Source organism: Gopherus evgoodei, chromosome 11 (genome assembly GCF_007399415.2).
Source record: "Gopherus evgoodei ecotype Sinaloan lineage chromosome 11, rGopEvg1_v1.p, whole genome shotgun sequence".
Taxonomy (NCBI): Eukaryota; Metazoa; Chordata; order Testudines; family Testudinidae; genus Gopherus; species Gopherus evgoodei.
The window spans coordinates 5,213,880-5,232,214 of NC_044332.1; the positions used below are offsets into that span (position 1 = coordinate 5,213,880).

At 41.0% G+C, this 18,335-nt stretch overlaps 1 protein-coding gene across 1 annotated transcript in view; it reads left to right on the plus strand.

The window, feature by feature from the left end:
• The window catches only part of AGAP1 (ArfGAP with GTPase domain, ankyrin repeat and PH domain 1), a 653,532-nt gene that overhangs the window by 420,699 nt on the left and 214,498 nt on the right, over window positions 1-18,335 (plus strand). The window contains 1 exon segment of the mRNA XM_030579564.1: window positions 14,853-14,957. Within this exon segment, the coding sequence (XP_030435424.1) occupies window positions 14,853-14,957 (105 nt within the window).

Genomic DNA, 18,335 nt, shown 5'->3' on the forward strand with positions numbered 1-18,335 from the left:
CTACCCAGTTATTAAGCATAGATACTGTAGTCACTGCTGCTGAGAATCCTGTGACAAGAGAGGGACAGGGTGAAAGGGAAGAAAAACGAGGCAATCAGAGATATTAAGTAGAACAATCAGGAAGGTACCTGTCAGCCATAGGAAAGAGATCCCCCCCGCATCCTCTTGCAAAGGGTTACGGGCCAAATATACAGCAGCTCAATTAAATTATTTTTTAACATGGAACACTTCTTTTATTTAAAAAAAATCTCCTCAGTTTCTGAGGGTTGCTCATGGAAACCTTTTTGGTCCCAAAACTTCACAACATGAAGTGTGAACCCTTTCTTCACAATAATATGGACCACAATTTAAAAAATAAATCTTCCTTTTCTCCATCAATGTTCCCGGTTTTGTTATTCAGTAGATGCTGTATTAAATTGGGTTTTGCGTCCATCATTATTAAAATGTGAAGTGTGTCGGTCACAAAGCATACATTTCAGGGCAGTTAGCTGAATAATTCTTTTCTTTATTATCCCAAATTACTGCTGAGCTCTGGAGAGGTGAGCAGTTTAGCCAATTATTGCCATTTGAGCTGGATTTGTGGGTGATTAGCTCCTGGTCGAATTCAGTCCTGGCAAGGGCTTTGAAGCCTTCGCTTGTGTGATTTTCACAGCAGTGAGGTAGGAATAGACGCGGCTAATGACAGGAAGGTCGCTTGGGTTATGTGACCTGTGAGGGGAGGGTTCGGGTTTAGCAAATAGGGCATCCACAATAACAAGTGTGTCACTAACCCTGCCGTGCATAATCGGAGTTTTATAGGATTGTTGGAGATGCTGACAGCTCAATTAAAGTGTAACCCTTTGTACCATACACCCTGGCAGAATGACAGAAATATTACCAACAGAAAAAGGAGGGGGCCACAAGGGAACTGGTTAAAGATCCAGTATTCTTTTTCTTCTCCCCTTCATGGAGCTTGCACAGACCAAGCAGCAAAAAGTATCCATTTGTGAAATAATAGGCTGTCTGGGGGAGGGGTATGGTTCCAAACATGTCTACCAAAAAAAAAAAAAGCCTCTGTTAAGTGATCTTCCTAATGTTTCTATGGAAACACTTTAGATCAGGATGGAAAGTTAAAATCTGTTTTTAAGCCTGATAGGGCTTCGTTCCATCAACGTACTCCCTTCCCCATATAGCTCACTTTATACAAATACAATAAAGAGAATTTCATGGAGCAAGGAATTGAGTTACAGTAGCTGTAGTGCTCATGTCGGTGTTGAGATGTCTGCATAATGGTCACTTTTGATTTTTTCCTTTATTGCCTTTATCTCTTGATGAAAAATTGATTTGTTGTCTTGACAGTACAGCCTACTTTGCAGCTGTTATGTCATGGTAGGGCCATTCCTATATTCAGTATGTAACATTGTAATATTTGTGTATGCTATCAGTTTGCAATGTTTGTTTATTTTACTTTTAAGTAACAGTGTTTCGTTGATGTTTTGTTTGTACCGGGGTAACATTATTTGTCCAATATAGTTCGAAGACCGTGCATGGTACAGTGGCCACAGCAAGAAGTATTGTTCAAACAGAGCTGATAGCTCCTGGCTTTTGTACTTCTGACTTAGATCCCTTGGTATCAGCCCTCTGGTTTCCTGAACACTAAGTTAATGATTTGTATTCCAGTGAATTTTGCATGAGCACTCAGTGGTCTCAAGGAAACCACAACTGCCAATTCCAAAGGGTTAATAAACTTTTGATTATTAAAGGCTGTGATTTCTACAACGCAGGATAAATGGGAATAAATGGTGAAAGACAACAGAGCTCTGTATACGGTAAGGCAAAATAAAAATGTTTGACTTGCTTGGTGACATGCCTAGACTAGACTAGCTAATGGCTATTCATACCAAGGGATGCACAGTTCCTTTTTAAAAATGAGTAAAACTTAAAAATGACTGTACATAAAACAGAAATCACGGGTAATAGCTGCATCAGAATATAATATGCTATTGATACAAAGCCTTCAATAGTGAAAGTAATGATGAGCAAGGATAGTGTACTAGATGAGTACTCATTTATCATAATGCTGTCGCCACAGGAGTGATTAAGAGCTCTCACAAAAATTACAGTATTTCCACTTCCTTCGGAAGGTACATTCATTATTATACTATGCATTGCCCACTGTACTACCAGCATGTGGCTGGTGGTAATTCCTATAGTTTAGGGTTATGAAACTGTTACTATCACCTCATCAGAGCATTGTGTGCACCTATAGTGGAGTTACAGCCATACCTACTGCCTTTAGCCATCAGTTCCTATTTCACTGCTGACAGTAGAGGAGTTGTCTTAATCTGCTGTTGCATAGAAGCTTTTTTGCCTTAAAAATAAGGAAGCATCCTCTCAGCCAGCTGAAGAGGATATTGTTGCACAGCTGATACCAACCCACCTCTTTTGGTTCCCCGTACAATGATTTCTTGTCACTCTCCCTCCGATAGTTTAGTAGAGATGACTATGACCAGAGGTAAAACTAGCAGCAAGTCCCACAATTCAGCATGATTTCAAGTACCAGGATTCCAATAGGCAGAGATTGTTATATTGAGAATTGTCTGTATTCAACATGAAGGTCAGTAAGCGAACCTTACACCATTTTCTTTTGTAGATGAGACAAGATGATGTCACCATGAGACAATTCAAACTTCTAGGTTCAGTTTCAAGGGTGCTCAGTACTTACATTATCAGAGGGGTAGCTGTGTTAGTCTGGATCTGTAAAAGCAGCAGAGAGTCCTGTGGCACCTTATAGACTAACAGACGTTAGATGACGCAAGCCATCTCAGGATTAAACAAAGACTGTGAATGGCTTGCCAACTACAAAACCAGTTTCTCCTCCCTTGGTTTTCACACCTCAACTGCTAGAACAGGGCCTCATCCTCCCTGATTGAACTAACCTCATTATCTCTAGCTCGCCTGCATGTATATACCTGCCCCTGGAAATTTCCACTACATGCATCTGACGAAGTGGGTATTCACCCACGAAAGCTCATGCTCCAAAACGTCTGTTAGTCTATAAGGTGCCACAGAAGTCTTTGCTGCTTTTACTTACATTATGTTTCAAGAGCTTGAAACTCCAAGCTGTCGCCTGCATCTATCAGCCCTGTGTGATCTCCCTATGGAAAGGAGATTGTAAGATATCTATCTTGGATTAACCAAGTCAACTCAGGCACAGGTGTCTTGAGAAGTCTCTGAAATACAGCAATATTAGGTACATATTCTGCAGAAAAAGCCAGTCTTGCCTGGCACGTAGTGTCTTTCATCCCATGTCACCAGATGAGGAAAATATTTGTATTCTTGGTAATTCTTGATAATCAGAATTTCAGGCCTAGATCTCACAGCTTTCAACTAGTGGTAACTAAAGTTAAGTTCAAAACAATATGTATGGGAGAAATTCTACCTCCTGCTAGAGAGAGGCTACTCCCTATGCTTTATGGACCTGATGTGTGCTTCCATGAGCATAAAGACAATGTGCATCCACCTTCTGATTCTTGCACTATTGTCTATTTGGGGGGGGCAAGACATAATCTTACATTGAATCTGGGTGACAGACTCCCTGTTAGATGCAGTGGCCTGATCAAAGTCTAGAGGCCACTTACAATCTAATGAGGCTTCCAGATTTATTCTGCTCTGAACTATAACTACAGATGCATCCACCCTAAGTCACAGTGGTTTGGCTTTCTTCAGAGGGGTGGAGGCAGCAGCTGTATACACTTCAGTCTGTCAGAGGTCTGTTATCCAAAAGATGGCTGTAATTCAACGTGGACAGTAAGGCTGTCTTATCCACCAACAAGTAGCAAAAGATTTCTTCCTGTGACAGAAAGCCCTGCAGAGGTAGAACTGGCAGTGTCTCCAAAATGTTGCTGCTTGTTACGGACTTGGCAGGAAAAGCAAACGCGGTGTAACAGGTGTGCTCACCTGGTAGTAACAGGTCCTCACATGTTGGTACCAATATTGGAAGGGATAGGTAGCAATCTTTCTCAAGTGGAAAAAACTTAAGACTGATCTGTTTGGCATATAGCTGAACAGAAAGATATCATTTTTCTAAGTTCACATGCACAAGACATACGTAGCCCATGGCGGTAGATACACTCTCATACACTTTTTCACCATCCTTTCTGGTAGCAAAGGTCCTCCCCAAGAGAAGAATGTTCCATGAAGCTTGTTACTCATTATTGGCCAGGGTTTAGGACAGATCTTAATCCTCAGTCACTGCCCTTTCATTAGGGAATCCTTGGGTAGCATAGAATGGAATAGCCAGTTCCTACTTGTTTGTTGTGGTCCTGCTAATGGAAGGAACATCTGGGAGCAGGAGGTGTTGTGGCTGTGGGACCTGATGATCACGCAATCCCATGCTGCTTGATGGCCCACTATTGGCCCATTACCAACTGGTGGAAGCTGCACTAAGTTACTCCAGGAGCCAATCCTGGGATCAGAAGTGATGGAAAGATGGTGTATGTGCTGCCCTCCTTGAGTTCTGCACTTGAGTGTAGCTTGCCCGTGGCCGGAACCAAGGATCTATCACTTTTTAAATGGGGTGTCTTGTGAGGTAGGGTGTAATGGGCCCGTAGCTGATCACTTTGCTTGTCCAACACAACAGTTATTGAACTGTTTCCTCTTACCCCGGTGTGAACTCCATACGTCATTCCTAGGGGTGATCTTTTCATGACATGGTGTAGGTAGACCAGCTCCTGTTCAGACCCCTAATGATCAGAGTCTCTGGGGTCTTAATGCATTTTAAAAAAAAATTATGAATCCTTTGGAGCTTAATGTTTTTCTTTCAAATTTGATCAGACTCCCAGTGAACCATGTTGTTTCTCTGAGCTTAGATATTTTCAGTGGAAAAATTGGTTCCTGGCCACAAAAAAAACAAAAATCCTCCCCTGACCGACAAAAGCTTTACCAACAAAAGTGCCACTGTGGACAGCACTATGTTGGGGGGTGGTTTAATTATGCCATCTGGAGAGCTCTCTCCTGCTGGCATAGAGTGGCTACAGAGGAGACCTTACAGCTCCACAGCTGTAGCGGTACAACTAAGTGTATGTTAGCAGGGTTATAGAACTTCTGAGGTAACACTGCCCCAACATTCCCATTCTCTAGGTATATTTATTTAGCCAAGGATTGTGCTATAGTTCATTTTTCTTTCTTACCACTCCGTTTTTTATTAATTATGTTGGCAGTGGCGATCACACCATTCTGGTACTTTGAAGCTTGGTTTTGTTTTTTAGTTTCCTTTTGCTTCCTGGATAGTGCTCCAAAATGCAGACTAATGCTAAACTCAGTTTCTAGGAACAGAGGTTTCATTATACTTCACTTCTGTAGAATAGAAAGATACTTACCTGTAGTTGTACATAGCAGGTATGTTGCAATGATAGATGTCCACACACACACACACCTTTCTTCCTCTCAATGTTAGGGATACATTTTGAACATTTTTTCACCTTGTTCCTCAGATGAACTGATGCATAGAAGTAGCAGGTGCCACTGCCATTGCCTTAGCAGGTGCACATGCTCATGCTGCTTGCTGGTGAGATGGTTTAATATTTATAGAACTGTAGTTGTCGCCTGTCACACTCTGGAAGCATGGGGAGAGTTGGAGATCTATTATCATTAGCATTTCTTGAGAACAAGAATTACTGATTAAGACACTTTCTCTTGCTTAGTTGGACAAACCAGACAGTTGCAATTACAGTTAAGAGATCACAAGACTTCACAGGCCATCTTATGTGATCTATTGTGGGAACTACAGAGTTTGTCAGACTGTTTACAGCACTAATGGATTTGGAAGGAAGCGGATGCTTTATTGACCAAAATTCATATACAACAGATGTTTGTGAACTTGTCTGTGAAAATTGACTCAGGACTGTTCTGTTTGTTTTTTTTAATGTGATTTTCCTTGTAAATAGTATGCAGATTACATGGCCATGGGAAATATTTAGCACTGTTAGCTGCTAATTACAATAGCTACTGACGAACTGGAGAGCTCTGTGGGAAATTAAGGATTTATGCAATTTATGATTAAGTGAAAGATGACATGTTTCATTCTGTCTAAACAGCAGAAGGAGAATAGAAACAAATATATACAAATGTTTTCTTCTTGAGTTGGACACCTTGGGTGAAATCCTAGCTCCACTGAAGTCAATGGGAGCTTTGGCACTGACTTCAGTGTGGCCAGGGTTTCACTCCTTGATTTTAGCTCGCCATTGTAAGAAAAATCAAATATTTCTGAAAGTCCTCTTTGTTTAAAAAAAAAGGCAGTGCATCAAAGAGCAGTCGAAAAGTGTAGTAAGACTAGAACCTTTGTTTAAGGAATAACAAAAAATGGAGGTGTATTTTTGTTCATTTATTAATTTTGACCATCTGGAAGCTCAATGAGTCCCATAAACTCTACTCTTCCTGTCTCCATAACCAAAGCAACAGTTTATAAGTTCCTATAAAAACAGGGACGCAAAGGCAATGTTAAATATCCGTTAGCTTTTTCAACAAAAAATTGTTTAAATGGTTTTATTGTGTAAGAATGAAAAAATGTAGGAAATGGAGAGTTATTACGCAGCCTTGTGTATAATACAAGAGCCCCCACTATGTAGAACCAGAACACACACACCTTAGACAAATTCATGGTGATTTCTTCATTCACTTGCATTTAAAGCTGCTTACGCAGGTAAGGATTGTTGCCCAAGGCAAAGGATTCATAATTTCTAGATTTAATTGTTAACTAGATATTCAGACTGAGCTGACTTTTAGAATACATACTATTCCCTAGAGTTTCAGCCCACTGCCTTATGTGCAATCGATCCCACATGGGAGTTTTGTCATTAACTGTTCCTCGTGTTGCCATAATGATCAGGACGCCAAACCTGACAGTGGTCTGTAGCATCTCTTGGTGCCTTGAAGCTCAACACCACAGCTGATCGGCACAGTTAGGGCCCGATCTCTAACAGCAAATGCAATCAATAAATCTTTGTTGGTAAATAATTGCTATTGAACAGTGTTTTAATATAAATTTATGAGCAGAGTTTTATTTGCAGCTTGGGGCTACAGCAAGCCACTGAGTGATAGATTTCAGATAACAACTTACATTCATTACATTAACTTTGTAAGTTATTTAAAGCTTGTACACTTAACATTGCTTTGGCTTGCAATGACCTCCTGGGACTAGATACAGAATATATAGCTACTATAAAGAGATTGCAATACAGACAGACAGTTCCTCTGTTTTTTGCATGATGAGAAGTCCTTGAGCAAAAACTAAGCAATGAGTGTGTGCACTCAAATCAAGCATTTTTTCCTTGTAGCTCATTAAAACCCACACAAAATGACCTAGTTTAAATACCGTAAATACAAAGTATCCCACTATTAAATCCACCACAGTTTTTGGGGAAGGTGATAAAATTTAATTTGAAGTGTTAAATTCTTCTCATAGTTGGTGACACATGGATTGGAAGTGTTAAAATCTGAAAGTATTGAGTCTTGAAGTCAACCATTGCCTTAATTGTGCTGCTAAATGGTTGAGCTAGAGGAAAGTACGAAACTGAAGTGTGTGTATGGATCAATTGTCAGATGAAATGATACTGTCTGGTCAATGAGAGTTTTGGAACAGACTTTTTTAATAACAAAAAGTGATATCTTGGAGAGATTTGAGGGCTAGAAATTATTATTTACTAAGATCAGGTATGTCCTCAGTTGAATGGCTTAGGATAAAACATGACTTCATAATGTACTTCATGTACACTAGTAGATCTTAGAGGTAAGCGCCACTTGAAAGTGGAGTGAGCTGAAGGACTTTTTAAATGCAAAGTCTGTTTCTTACTTTGTGTACTGTATCTATATTTTAAATATAGTTTATGGTCGAGTGTGTTTTAGCTATTCTTAACTCCTAGGCTCAGAACATTTTTCAAGGCCATTCTCCTGGGTTGTCACAGACAGAGTGGCTCTCTTACATTAGAAAAATAAATATGTTTACATTTTTGCTCGATTAAACATTGTGTTAAAATGGTGACTGCATATAATTGCTTTTTGATCAAGATGATGTTAATTTTGACAGTGCTGTTTAACTTAGTGGAGCAGGAAGTAGGTTTGTATACACTTTCCTACCTGCCCTTTATAGTCTCTGAGTTCCTGGGCTGATGTCCCCTGTATTCAACAATTAAAATACCTCCCTTCCATTTTTTCCCATTGTTTTCTTCCCTGATGTTTCTATTCATTTCAGAGTAAAGAGCAAATTGAAGTGATTCATCCAGTCCCCTTTTTGCCTCTCTGCAAGGGGGACCCGATTCTGTTCTGCATCTGAGGAGTATGGAAGAAATGAAAATAAATTCTTTATGTCTTGCTCTGATGTGGAAAATGAGGTCAGGGAGATCTCAGGGGCTGGCGCCGGGCCATGGACCGGCCGTTGAGAAACACTGCATTGGAGGAGATGATGCAGGGAGGACTGTAATGTAGTCTCTCTCTTCCTTCCACTGTCTGCTGCCTAACATGCACTTGCACAGGGTCTACAACAGTGGTGTCCAATCTGTGGCTCTCAAGATTCTAAATGTGGCCCTTGAGGACAACTGTGTTAAGAAACGGTGTATTTTTATATGTGTATGTATTCAAGAATAGAAAATCTGCTTCCTGAGCGTCACCCTGTCACTTTTAACCAGCGGGTCTGAATCAGCTTTAACACCACAGGGAGGAGTTAGGGGATCCTGCAGTCTCAGGGTATGTCAACATGGGGATTAAAAACCCATAGTTGGCCTGTGTCAGCTGATTCAGCCTCACAGGTTTTGAACTGAACATTGCTGTGGAGATGTTCAGGCTCAGGCTGGAGCCCAAGCACTGAGGCCCTTCAGCCTCGCAGAGTCCCAGAGCTCGGGCTTCAGGCCAAGTCCAAACATCTACATGGCAATTTTTCAGCCATGGAATTTGAGCCCCACTAGCTTGAAGTCAGCTGAGCTGGGCCAGCCGTGGGGTTTTATCCCAAAGTAGTCGTACCCTCAGGAGCATTCTGAGCAGTTACTGTGTCCCTTCTCTTCTGCAGCTGAGTACCCTTTCCCCACGGACGTATGCCTGGGGACGTGGAGAGAATAAGTTCTAGCTGCACCGTTGCCTGTTCCCTCCTGGCTGTGAGAGCCCAGGCGAGCACAGGAACTCTGCAGAACTCTGCCTGAAATTTAAGAGAAGGCTAGCAAAGATGACTTCCCCTTCTGAGCCACCTGGGATAGCCCAGGTGAGGAGAGGAGGAGAGCCTGAAAAAACAGTTCCCTGATTCTCATATATCATGATTTAAAGGTTTCAGAGTAGCAGCCGTGTTACTCTGTATCTGCAAAAAGAACAAGAGTGTTTGTGGCACCTTAGAGACTAACACATTATTTGCGCATAAGCTTTCGTGGGCTACAGCCCACTTCATCAGATGCATAGAATGGAACATATAGTAAGGAGGGGTGTGGGTGTGTGTGTGTGTCTGTCTGTGTCTGTGTGTATATATGTATGTGTGTGTATATATGTATATATGTGTGTGTGGTGTGTATATAAAAATAATTTACACACACTACAGAGAACATTGAAAAGGTGGGAGTTGATTTTAAAGAACCTTGGAATTGCTTTAGCTTGTGCTGCCTGACTTTGCTCTCCAAGACAGGTGTGTCAGCAGTACTTCAGCCACTCTCCCCACCTGGCACCCTGCATACTCTCCACCCTGGACTGAGGGAGGAACGTGTAGGAGCCGCCTATGATGACTCTGCATTGCTGAGCCAATCCCTTACAGGGGAATTACTGAGTGGTTTTCTCCACTCTCTATGCACACCCTGAACAAAGTGAATTAGATCAGAACAGGGCCAAACAAGGGAATCTTCCCAAAAGTATTGATTGCAGCCCCTTGATCTCTTAGAAATAGTACATAGCACTAGCCCTCAGGCTGAAAAAAGTTGGGGCAGGAGATGGAGCAAGCCCTTCTTTTCAGTAAAACCAAAGTCCCCTTAACTACAGCTAGGTACAAGTGATGTTTAATTCCATATTTTCAACTTGGTGTTTTTAATGTTGAGAATACCGTGTTTCATGGGGATATTAATAACCTTGTGTTGAAATAACTTACTTTGTGTGTACACTGACTATTAAAATCTTACAATTAGTCTTTGCCAGAGGGGTAATTTTGCCCTGGACACTTTTATGCTTAATGAAGAGATACTGCAAATAATGTGGGTGATATGAATTACTTCTGAAGTTATTACCGCTGTACTAAACATGAGTGTGAACTAGAACCCCAGATCTTTTCCTCCTCAGACTTTGGAATGTTCTGATCCAGAGTAGAGCTGGAGGTTTCATTTTGCGTCCTTAAATGAAGCAGTATTACTTGTTTACTGTGTTTGAATGCCATTGTGGGTCAAATATATCTGTGAAGTATTTTATGTTTTGACTGATGGAATGAATGGCTGACAGTAGCATATAAATATACTTTAGGTCAGTTAACTCAAATAGGTAAAACTACGGCCAAAACAAATCACATCATGTTAGGGTTCCCTCCCCACTCTGAACTCTGAGATACAGATGTGGGGACCCACATGAAAGACCCCCTAAGCTTATATTCCATCAGCTTAGGTTAAACACTTCCCCAATGCACAAATCCTTTCCTTGTCCTTGGATAGTATTGCTGTCACCACCAAGTGATTTAGACAAAGATTCAGGAAAAGGACCACTTGGAGTTCCTCTTTCCCCAAAATATTCCCTCAGGCCCTATCATCCCCTTTCCTGGGGAGGCTTGAGAGTAATATACCAACCAGTAGGTTAACAAAGTGAGCACAGACCAGACCCTTGGGTTTTTAGGACACTAAAAACCAATCAGTTTCTTAAAAGAAGAACTTTATTATAAAGAAAAAAGTAAAAGAAGCATCTCTGTAAAATCAGGATGGAAGGTAATTTTACAGGGTAATAAAAAGATTTAAAACAGAGGATTCCCCTCTAGGCTCAACTTCAAAGTTACAAAAACAGGCATAAACCTCCCTCTTAGCATAGGGAAAATTCACAAGCTAAAACAAAAGATACTGTAATGCATTTCCTTGCTATTACTTACAGTGTCTGTAATCTTAGATGTATCATTTCGGTAGAAGCTGGGTTACCTGCTTGGTGTGTCTCTATCTAGAAGGAACAAAAACAAAAAGAGCACAAACAAAACTTCTCTCCTCCCACCCCCAGATTTAAAAGTATCTTCTTTCCTTATTGGTCCCTTTGGTCAAGTGTCAACCAGGTTATTTGAGCTTCTTAACCCCTTACAGGTAAAGGAGGGATTTTATGCTACCCTCACCTGTATGTTTATGACACGTCACAAGGGAGGTTAGATGTATATAATGTTCGATAGAATGCTACTATACATAAAAATAGAGTGGAATCCTCTTTTTACAAAAATATGAAGCGGTGTAACTTGCATTTTGATTGTCAGAGTCATGACTTCACCCAGATCCATGAAATGTAGCTGCCTAACTCTTACATGGACAGTAGCAAAAGTTTCTTTGTGCAAGAATCAAGTGCATTTTAGACATTTTAGTATCATCGAACTTTTAGGATTGTCCTGGAGTCTCCAGGAATTAAAGATTAATCTTTAATTAAAGATTGTCATGTGATGAAACCTTCAGGAATATGTCCAACTAAAATTAGCAACCTTACACTTCACTGAGCTTATAATTGCCTTGAACAGGCACCTCCAAATAATAAAATGTTTTACCTGTAGCTGAGTGGCAGTCAAAAATGCGTAAAGTGCATTTCCACTTATTGAAAATATGCAGGAAGTAGAAAGGAAAAAATTACCAATGTGATGCTTTACAGTTTAATTCCCATTAAAGTCTATGAAGAAAAAACATATCAGCACCAGTTGAGGAATAGGTTTTGTAAAGTAATTTTTTATTTACATAGCACAGTGATAACATTTAGGGGAATTTAGTTTTAGTTAGGTGCCGGTAAAAGACTGGAAAGGTGAAATGACATATCACCTGTTATAGACAAACACAGAAGTCAAAGGCAGATGCAAGCTTTTATTTTTAATAGAAGAAAACAACTTCTCTTACATGAGAGAACAGTAATTGGCATATAAACCTGAAACTTGCAGAACCATGAAAAGAACCTTCAGAACCCTGTTTCATTTTTACAAGTCTGAGGTCTCCAGTGCTGGGAAGTTGCATCCAAAAACAAAGAGAAACCTGACCCCCCAAACTATCAGAAAGTTACTACAAGACATTTGTGCCTAATTTCAGTCATTTAAAGTGTGCTTTTGGGTACAGTGTCTTTCATAGCCGATGTGGATTCTGAAAGGTCACTGTTGCCTTTATTTGAGGAGTGTGTCAAGTAAAGGGAAATTAGGACCCTGGACTCCCCTGTGTGTGGAACCATTTCCATAGTTGCTAAAGGAGTATTATGAATCCATCTGGATTGTGGCATGGGGGATTTAGTTGAGGATTATGTCTGTCAGTGTTTGGGGGAGGGAAACGGTTTTCTGAAGCAGTGGAGCAGTTGTAATTGTGCATTGGCACAGGCCTGACCCTTGTCCCCCTGTATTGTTGGGACTCATCTGAAATGACATAATTTTATAAAGCAAGCTGTTGAACTAAAAAAGTAAGCATGCATCACAGCTTTCTTTAGGTTTATTCATTTTTTAAAAATATACTAAATACAGTATAATAATAGTTGGCCATATTATACCTTTTACTTTCTATTTCCTGCTGTATTTTCCATATACTAATATCAAATGCTATTCCTTCATTATTTAATTTTATTTAAACATAAGAACCTGATTTTGGTTTGAACTGATCCATGCTGTTGAGCACCTTTGATACCGCAGGATATACTGAATTTGCAGATACTTCTCAGTACAAAATGACCAGGCCTACCTGCGGGTCTCCAAGATGGTACTTGGATACGAAGATAAAAGTTTGATATTTGCCTGAGTAAGAGCAGTTTAACTAGAAATAGTCCTCAACCAAATTATACTGTGCAGCATTCATTAAGAGATGCCTTATAATTGTGTGTTTAATCAGAATTTTCTAGACAAAACTGTTCCTAAAGCATTGGTTGGCGTACCTTGATTAGCCTAATAGGCTTAGTTTTTTATTTAGTTCAGGATAGACTAAAATGCCATAGAAGTTCCAGCCAATCTAACTGTGATAATGAATTTTGAAAATATAAATCATGGCTTGTAAAACACTAAAATTCAGCTGAGAGGTGTTTAGATCAAATACCTTATTAAGGTGGCTATCTTCATAGTGTTTCAGTTTTTTTTAAACTCATGATGAAAGATCTTTTAGTTATTAGTGCTAGTTATTGAAAGTTGCAAGTTCCACGTACATGTTTGTATAAGTTCACTGTTTCAGTCCTTTTCTTTTGAGTATTACAATTACCAGTATAGATGTAAATTGTCTTTCAGCATGGGCATAACTGGATGGGAGAAACCAAGTGATTAATTGAAATGAATTATGTTATTAAAATTGTCTGTCCATGAAACCACTCCTCAGTGAACTTGGTTTCCTGTCTCTCAATGCCTTAACCAGTCACTTATACGTAATGTTGGGGGGAATGTCCCCAGGTGAGGCCACTTCCTTAGTTAACATGAAATGGCACCATGTGTTTGAATTAGGTTGGTAGTAGATCAAGTACATACAAATATTAGTTTTTTCTCATGGTTTTGTTTCTTGCCCTTCCTTCTGTATTTTTCCTGTGTTCCAGTTTTTTCATAAATTCCATTTAGTTTTGTCTGCATCTGGACTTCCTTACAGATTGTTTGTTTGTTTTTTGTCTTGAGTTTCCTTTTATTTTAGTTCCTTTCTTCTCCATGTTTTGTGTATTTTCAGTAGTTTTACATCTAATTCATTGTTCAATCGTCTCTTCGCACTGCTGTGGTAAATTACTTCCTGTTTGGCTGCTCTTATTTTCCCTTCTGCTCCCTGGAAAAACAAAACTTGGCCTCTTCCCTCTCCCTCTCTTACTCCATGACCCCCAGGTTATCCTTCCATCCATCTTCTTCCAAGGTTGCCCTCTGGATTACTCAGGTTGCACTCTCAAAATCTCTCCCCACAACCTGCTTTTAGCTTTATTTCCTTGTAAGGGTCTCTCCTGCTGTCACCTGCATCAGTAGTGCTTCTCCTTGCTAGGATTATAAGTAACTGAAAGAATTTCTGTGCCGTGCCACTGCTTGGGAAAGGGAGAGAAAGCTGCACCAAATTAGATGAGTGTTCAAGCAGAAACAATCAAATTGCTAACTGCTGCCTTTCCATTCCCAGTGCTGCGGCTGAGCTCAGATACAGCAGAAGAATCCACAAATAGCAGTTGACATAAAGGAATCCAGGAGCCCACACTGAAAATACTAGAATCCATAATTGCATGGAAAATCCATTCAGACAGAAATTTATTATTTATCATTATTTTATAGTGGCCCACAAGTGTACTAGGTGTTTGATCTTTGCTCAACTTAGAGTTTATTGTTATGGCTATAAATCTGACTGAGCACCACCATTAAAATATAAATTCCAAGGGAGGTATAATTCAGTACAAAAGCTTCTCGTGATAGCCCTAGTGGACAGAGCAAATGTTGACACAGACGATATTTTGTTGGGCTAACCTGCTTTATTGAAAACCACGTTGAAGAGCTACTACTCTACTATTACTGAGGTTGCTGGTAGCTGCCATTCAATATATTTTGGCAGAAAGAGAAGGGAGAAACAAAATGAAGAGATGGAGAAGCTTGTAGGGAAACACAGTACTGGAATGTTAGTGAATATGTTATAAGTCTCAGCTGCCCTTGCCTTTGAATGGCAATGCATTTGCAAAAGATCATGTTTAATTCCTTTCTCTGCCTTTTTCTTCTCTAACAGGGTGTGCTGCTAAAGCGAAGTGGCAAGTCATTGAATAAAGAGTGGAAGAAGAAATACGTTACGTTGTGTGACAATGGTGTACTGACCTATCATCCCAGTTTACATGTAAGTATGCCACGCTCTTTGCAGTCAGCACTTGTCAGACCACAGATCAAATACTGTTAGCAGGCTCATCTGGACAGGGTTTGACAAAAATATCCTGTCTCTGGTGGAAAAAAAATCCTGAAGTATGAACCTGAGGGGGCACTGGAGCTAAAATTCCATAGTGTGATCACATGTATGACCTAGATAACCTTCCTTTATGCAGTTTACTAGTTGTTCAGTAGATGTAAGAGTTTATTTCATGTTGAGCTTCTTCTAGACTTGCGGGAATGGCTGTAAATATCACTATTTTAAGAGATGACACTTCTTTATTTGTGAAAGGTGATTATGAATGTAGTAAATAAGAATGTATTTTTTAAGCTTTCTATAGCTTGTGTGTTTCCCTGTAGCAGTGATGGTGGCATTTTTAAAAACAAAGACAAAAAAATGTTATCACCCTTTTAGATTTTAAATTACTGTGGAATTTTCACATACACTATTAAAATACCTTATGTGGAAGACACTATTGCACTGATCTTGCATCAAGAAGGGGTGAAAGCATGAGGCACCTCGCCTCCCTTTAGGCCCCCCTAACGTAATCCACAGTCACAATTGCCTGGGGGAGCTTGGTCGCTGCACAGTGCTAGCACTCCTCTGAGCACTAGCTACCTGAGAAGAGTGGAGAAGAGTTTGCTCCATCGGTCAGAGCTGATTGGGTAGGGATGGGAGAACATGCTGCTGCATCTCTTTGGAAGGTGGTGGAGCCAGAACTGCTTCTGCAGTGTGGGATCCCAATACACTCAGGCTCTTCCACGTGCTGTCCAGCACAGGCCATGGCTTAAAGCCACAGTCTAGCCCTATGTTCTGATTCGCCAAGACCCGCAGAGATGTGGGAGGGGAGTGTATTTTTATGTTGTAGAATCACATTCCTCACTATGATCAAAGGTCTGTCAATGTATTGTCATATAAACCCAGCATTCCAGCAGCTCATCTGTCTTTCAACTGACATTTAAATCGTGAGCTCTCAAGCATAAAAGAATGTAAATCTGTTCTCTGAAGGGATGCAGCATAGTGGAAATGCTTTGGCGTTCATAGATCTGCGCATTGATCCTAGTTTTCGGGGGCTAAAACTGTTGGGGCCACCTGCTGGGCTGTTTCCAGTGCTGCAACAATCAAGTCTTTCTTGAGCTCTTCTGCTGAAGGCAGTCTCCTGGGAGTACAATCCACTGAGCACTAGTCCTTGCTATGGCTTGGTACAAAACTTCTCAGCCTTACTTTCTACCCTCTTGGGAATGTTTTACTATCATCTCTGATGTCACTTCCTTGACTCTTTAGAGCTATTGATTTCATAAATTGCATGACAGTTAGCTGCAAGGCACTGACTCGCAACAGAATTCGTATCCCAGAATCTTTGTCCACTCCAGCAGGGTTTCGTCCCGTGTTCTTGTGATCCCTTTAGAACAGCCCAACTGCATCTGCTTCTCTGGCTCTTCCATTAAATTGTGTGAGGCTGGCGAGAGAGCCTCAAAGCATTTGACCTTGAAGCAAGAGTTGAGCCTCCCTGCTGCAAGTCAAGACTACCAGCATTGCACTTTTGCAAGCAATGCTGATACAGGGCAATCAATTCTGTTTTTTGCTGAAGGTATATCTCCGTGTACGATCACTTGCTCACTTTCCTCCCGTTCATCTAAGGTTTTTATAACTTCTCATTACTTTTCCCTGGCAATTTGTTTTAAAGTAATATCTCCACTACCACATTGAAAGGAACCAGTCATTCAAGCACCAGGAGCAGAGAGTTTCCTCAGCAGGCGTGTCACAAGATGTCTCACTTGATCAACTGGCTTACAATTTTAAAGCTATAGGAATTTCCACCAAGTTAGTCTGTGGGTGCACAAAGCCAATAGTAATCCACTGAAATGTTCTATTACAGAACAGGGTGAAGATTGATACTTTAACACACACTCCTTGCTGTGTGCAGTAAAGTGAATTTAGCAAATTTAAAATGCCAGTCTCCTTAAGGTTGGGAAGCAGCTACTGCACATTCACATTATAACATTACTATAGAGTGAACGATAACCCATGTTATGTCATTTTAAATGTTGTTTCCATTGGCATTAGTCTTGAAGAAGCCATTGGAAATCCATTGCAAAAGTAACGAGAGTACCCAATGAACATTTTTGTTTTTGTTCGTTTAGGTATTATCAGTGTAAAGTGTGGAGCACTCTTATTCTCTCTATCAACCAGGTGGCAGCCAATCACCATGAATAGGGTTTTTTTGCATCCTCTAGGCCATAGGTGCTTTCTGCTACTCAATCTGCAGCAGAGTCCCACACAGAGTCAATGGTCTGCAGAGGAAAAGGGAGAGCAAGGCCAGTTGTAGATTTTGGTAATCCTGTCTTTATCCTTCATCGTGGACAACTGCTGCTCTCCCCTTGGTGGGTTGGAAATGGAAACAGCTTCTGCCTAGTCATATATGTAAACCACAGCTTGAGGCAGAAACAGATATTCAGCACTCAGTTACATGCATAGACCTGTTTGTACAGAATTTCTATGTAAGCAGTCTTCTGTGTAGACTCCCTGCTTGTTGTGAATATGAAACTGGAGTGAAATGCTTGGTTCATCAGGCTTTACACGCTGCATGGTGTACAGGAAAGCTGTTTGTGTCAGACGGACACACTTAATATGTCTGTTGCTTGGGGGCAACACACACTGCTCAGAAATGTGCCCATTGTAGCAAGCTCAAAGCCAGGGCTTATAGAGATAGAGACCTGAGCCTGAAACCCTTTTTGATGGAGAAGTCTGTACAACCAACCTCTGACCCAGGGCAGGAAACCCCTCCCAGCACAGATCACCAGACATTTCTCTAGCAAGGTCTCATTCTTCCAAAAAAGCTGCAAGGAAATGAGCATCCTCTTCATCTTGTAGAGAGCAGATCAAGAGGAAGTGGCCTCCAACCAGGTCACTCTCCTCGGTGCTGCTGACCACACTGCAGCTCAGCACTTACGAGGCTCCAGGAATCTCCAGCACCGCCCGTGCAGTTGCCTCTGCCGAATCCCAGCTCTCCAGTGTGGACTCAAGGGGCAGCAAGCCTACCTCCTCCACCACGGCACCGTCGACGACACTGAAGGAGTCAGAACCGTCAGTCACTCTGCCAATTATACCACCTCCCATGATATCAACAGCTCTGACAAAGACCACAGCAGCGGCAGTGGTGCTAACTGCTACATCAGTGAAGCAATTGGCACCCACCTTGTCAACACTGAAGACCCAGGCACCATGCCTATTTCTGCACCAGAAAGACCACCTTGTCTCACCTACACCAGAGTCCCCTCTTCTGGGCAGCGACTGCTCCCTAGTGCATGCAGTAAAGGAACAACCTCTATCATTGGTAGCCCTCTCCCC